General features: G+C 38.0%; 2 protein-coding genes across 2 annotated transcripts; both read right to left on the reverse strand.

Annotated features, from left to right (window-relative positions):
• Window positions 1-554: 554 nt before the first annotated feature.
• LOC104741436 (VQ motif-containing protein 4) lies at window positions 555-2,016 on the reverse strand. Its single transcript, XM_010462310.3, is given in 2 exon segments — window positions 555-1,142; window positions 1,144-2,016. Coding segments are annotated over 2 exon segments (780 nt in total). The 5' UTR covers window positions 1,564-2,016; the 3' UTR covers window positions 555-782.
• Window positions 2,017-3,120: 1,104 nt separating this feature from the next.
• Window positions 3,121-4,887, reverse strand: LOC147928477 (non-classical arabinogalactan protein 31-like). Its single transcript, XM_087484807.1, has 2 exons — window positions 4,122-4,887; window positions 3,121-3,678 (listed from the first exon to the last, which is right to left on the reverse strand). The coding sequence occupies exons 1-2, from the start codon at window positions 4,786-4,788 to the stop codon at window positions 3,368-3,370; spliced, it is 978 nt and encodes a 325-aa protein (XP_087340933.1). The 5' UTR covers window positions 4,789-4,887; the 3' UTR covers window positions 3,121-3,367.
• Window positions 4,888-5,134: the final 247 nt, after the last annotated feature.

Genomic DNA, 5,134 nt, shown 5'->3' on the forward strand with positions numbered 1-5,134 from the left:
GGTATTCTTTTTTTTTTTTTTTTTGGACAAATATTGTTATTGGTATTCATTAGGCTAAAAATATAGGTAAAAGGGGTCAAAATCTCAAAACAAAACCCTATCATCAAATATAGTCAAAAAGATTCCTTACCTCTCTTAATTAATACTACTCTCTCTTTAGACAGCTAAGCCCCACTTCCTTCTATCCAATTTACTCTTTCTTTCTTTCTATTTTCAATTTGTATAAAGTATGAAAAAAGAAGATAAAAAAAATATGGTGTGCCCTATTATTTACGAAAAGAACTCCTTTTTCCCATTCATCAACACTTAGCAAAAGAAGGTTGGACCAATTTGGTTTCTCTCTTTAGTCTTAAGAACAACAATGTAGGAAGCAACAAATTGTGTGTGCTTGCTTATATACAATTATTACTAGAAGATCATTTCAGTCAAATTGCACAACTAATAACTGAATTCAATATGAGTAGGGGTGAAAAATAATACTAATCTGATATTTGTTTTCGTATTCAATTCAATCAAACACATCACAATAGTTATTGAAGCCAAATAAGAGCATATATCAAAAGCACCATATATAGATAGAGAGAAGAGAGATTAATACAATTGAAAGGGCTATGATTTTTTTTTGAAAATTGAGCAAACATCTCAACATTACAATTCTTTTTTCTCGTATAATAATAATAATTCTCATCAGGATTCATTCATTCATCTCTCAGACTCCCAATTATAATATATATAATTTAAAAAAGAAGATCACAAAAGAAAAGAATAAAAATTAGGGTTCTTCAAGAAGTAGAAGAAGCTGATGAAGAAGAACCTGAGACACGAGGTGAAGTGACAGGGAAAAGAGGAAGAAGGCGTGGCTCTGGATCCATCGGAGTAGTAGCCGGAGAGGGATGCAAATAAAAGCCTTTCTCTTTGATGGCTTTCTCTTCGGGGCTCTGGTTGGATGACCCGGATCGATCGAACGGGTCGGGTATAAGAGGAGTGACGGGGCTGAGGACGAGAGATGGGAAATCGAGGATGCTCGGGGAGAGGATCTCGTGTTTCCGTGGGGAGAAAGCTGAGTTAACCGGGTTAAAAACCGGGTTTAAAGGATTGATTTTGAGGTTCTTCATTGAATTACGACGCTCGTAGAGACGAAAACCCTGAAGAAGAAGAAGAAGAAGACTGTTTCTTGTTTGGTACGGCTTTGATCGGAGGGATTGAGAAAGAGGAGGAGGAGGAAGGAGTGGATCTTGTTGTTGTTGTTGGGTCGGGTTGATGATGATGATGATGATGATGGGTGGTCGGGTTTGGTTTAAGGGAAGAACCGTGTTTGGGTCTGTCGGAGGATCCGGTTAGCATCTGAACGACTTGTTTGAAGGATGAAGTGTCTGCTTGAACGAATGTTGTCGGGTACGGGTTTCCGGATTCGGATCTTGTTGTTGTAACGTGTCGGGTTGGAGTTGTGGGTGGTTTGTTGCTCTCACTGCTACTGCTCATACTACAGCTGTTGTTGTTGTTGTGGCATCTCGGCGATGGAATCAGATTCGTCGCTTCTCTGTATCTCGGCGAATTCTCCATTTGTGGTATGTTAAGAGAGAGAGAGAGAGAGAGAGAGAGATAAAAATTGTGTTTTTTTTTTTTTTTTTGTTTGAGTTTTGTGTTTTTTGGTTCGGTAAGAAAATGTTTTCGGTGGGCGCTATTGGCTCTTTTTAGTCTCTCTTTCTATATATTTCTTTCGGTCTTCGCTCACGCGTTAACTTTGAGAGTGGTGTACACGCGCCGTCGCCAAAAGAAGGGAAGTTTGATTTTTTTTTTTTGCTATTCTTGTTTGTTTGTAGAGTAGACTCATTTGGTTATAGTCTTCTTGGCAATAAATGATAAAGAGGTATCGAGAGAGACACTATAATTTCTACAAAAGAACATTTAATTTTTAATCGTTGGAACTCAAATTAAACCCAATGATGGTTTTTTTTTTTTCTGATGACTAGGAAACTCATTTATGTGACCTTTTTTTTGGTCAATAATATTAATAAATATGTAGACTCGAAATGATGTTAATGGTTAAGTTGATTTTATCTACGTGTCGTGTTTGAATATAAATTGTATTCAATCAGTCAAGAAATGCTTTTCTTGGAAGTAATCTAATCATTGGGGTTTGACTAAGTAAACTAGTAGTGTGGCTCGTTTGTTTGTGGAGAAACACGTTGGGCTTATATAAATTTGGGCTCCTTCTATTTGTTATATTTAATAATCGGCTTCGGTGTGAGTTAAGAAACCTAGCCCTTGTTGTGTGCATTTTATCTGGGCCATGTCTTTATGTAGTTTATCAATATAGTAGTAGTCGATTGTAGAAATGATCAAACCTTTTATGAATCTCTTTAACGAGAAAATATAAGTTCAGTCGCTACAAGACCATAAAGCAACAACATAACAAATTTGATTCCGTTGAACTGACATGTAAAGGCCTAACCAACAACCCGGTTAACAATTTGTAAGAGAGAAGCTCAATTTATGAAACTAAGTCGAATCCTAATGTATGACACCACGTAAAATACATAAAACAAGAAAAGCAAAAGACAAATATATATTTATAGTAATTAGTAAATCGTTCCGCCACAAACCCATCTTGTTAATCACTTTTTCTAATTTCAAAGTTTTCAAACTAGCCGTTTTAACTAAAACTCTTTTATTAGTAGTAGTGAATTATTTCTTGTCCTTGTTTTGAAACTTTGAGATGTGATGGGAAATGATGTCAGCCCCGTGGCCGACAATTACGCAGCTGATTTTTCTCCGAATCCAAGAACAAACTAGAAACCCTATTCGATGATTCCCCTTTCCCATCGAGCTTTTCACCGTTCCTAGTAATCATTTTTTTTTTTTTTTTTGGTCTGCAGCATAAATTTTCTTATCTTTTTTTCTAATTTGATCCAAGTTGAATAGAACAAAAAAAAACATAAGCTATTCATTAAATAGGCATTGCAATAGTATACAACTCTATCGTTAAACTAGCGCCTGGACGCTTTCATTTATGGCTTTTAATATTTCTCTTTGTTCATTCAATGTGTTATGTTATCTAATGGAATCACTTCACTCTAGTCATTTGCAAGCTTGAATAAGATCGAAAAATAAATCATCTTGAAAAGCTAGTAGTACTATTTTATTCAAACGAAACTTAATCAAAGTCGTTTAAAAAGAGAGAGAGAATACATCATAATTAAAATCCAAGCATTTCAACTTAAGAAAAAAACTAGCTAACATTAAAATTCCAACGCACATAACTCTCTCACTTTCTCTCACTCACTCTTACACTCTTCTTGAACACGAGATTAATCTTAACACAAACACGACGACGTAATCAAGAAAGTAACCAGAGGGTTCATCTTCATTTGGGGCAAGCCGGGTTAAAGGCAAATGGACCGACGTTAAAGATACCGTAGGGCAGCTTGTTGATCACCACCGTGGATTTTCCTGGGCTTCTCTCAGGCTTGAGCACAGCGCCGACATCTCCACCGAAGAGTTTGGAGACTTTGTTGCACTTGTAGTCCTTTGATTTCACCAAATAGACACGGCATCCTCTGAAACCGTAGTTAGTCACCGTCTTCGGTGCCAACAAAAAGAAGTATCCGTTCTTGTCTGTTGTCGCCTCCGAGATTATGTTCTTCTTGTTCTTGCACACTAGTCTCACAGTAGCACCTGCACGAACCATAAAGAAATAATATATAATTAATACACGTTAGATCTGTTTTTTGAACTAATGGGAATAGTTATATGCTTTTGGGAAGTAGTGAAATTTATGGGCCAGACTGTAAAAAACAGTGACTGATGAGTGCAGAAGTGTACATAGTCACTCTCTTTTCTTTTTTTTTTTTCCTCTTTTCGAAACATTGACTAGTTACGTACCAAAAGGTCCCACTTGTAACGTTTTGAAATTTGAATTATTATTATCGAAGTGTGCGTCATGATTTTTGGTATGAAATACGTATTATTCTATAGACAAATATACGTATACAGTACCGAATTAAATGCGTATGCAGGTCGAGTTGTTTCACAAGATTATTACTATTACTGACGTATTTATGAGTGTATGAAATAATTAACGAAAGTGAAAGATAATAAATAAAGAAAATGGTTCAAACCTTCGACTGGTTTAGCGCCTGTGAGTGAGTCGAACGCAGCGTATTTGCAGCTTTTGCAGAAGACTGTACCACGAACGGCGACTAGGCTACGGTTGAACTTAGGCGGGTACACCGGCGGCATAACCGGTGGCTTAGCGGGAGGAGAAACAGGTGGCTTAACCGGGGGCTTAGTTGGGGGCTTCACTGGAGCTTTGGTGGGAGGGTAAACCGGAGGCTTGACCGGAGGTTTGGCTGGTGGGGAAACTGGTGGCTTAACCGGGGCTTTAGTTGGAGGTTTAACCGGAGCTTTGGTGGGAGGGTACACCGGGGGCTTAACTGGAGGTTTGGTTGGCGGGGAAACTGGTGGCTTAGCCGGAGCTTTGGTTGGGGGTTTAACTGGAGCTTTGGTGGGAGGGTAAACTGGGGGCTTAACCGGAGGTTTGGCTGGTGGAGACACTGGTGCCTTAACCGGGGGTTTAACAGGTGATTTGGCCGGTGGATGAGGATGTGGGTGAGGGTGGTGGTGATGGGGAGGGTGTGGGTGGTGGTGACCGTGGTGGTACGGAGCCGGCGCAGGAGCTAGAGAAGGGGTTTGAGACACATGGTTCACTTCTTCAGTGAAGGCAGAGGAAGTGAAGCACCAAAGTGCTACAAGACTCACTAATACACTCTTACATACGAACCCCATTTTTTTTGTTTGGTTAGTGATATGAATTGTGACTATGAAATGGGTTTATATATAGGAGAGAGGGTTCACGCTTCTAGTGTCATGAAATAACTCTTTATTATTTTTTTTTTTTTTTGTAAATAGTAATTTTAAAAACGATCGAAATGAGTTACTCCATTATTAGTTACTTTTTTACTACCACATTAGCCCCTCTTCTTACATTTTACTATTCGTTTTTTTTTGTTACTCTTTTTTCTACTAGACACTCAGATGAAAACTTTATTTATTTTTGTCGAAGTAAGATGAATCATTAGATATTGATTCATAAACTTTTTAATTATGTCCACAAATAAAGTTTCTTAGCTCA

This window comes from Camelina sativa, chromosome 14, assembly GCF_030686135.1.
Source record: "Camelina sativa cultivar CO46 ecotype springtype chromosome 14, ASM3068613v1".
Lineage (NCBI taxonomy): Eukaryota > Viridiplantae > Streptophyta > Magnoliopsida > Brassicales > Brassicaceae > Camelina > Camelina sativa.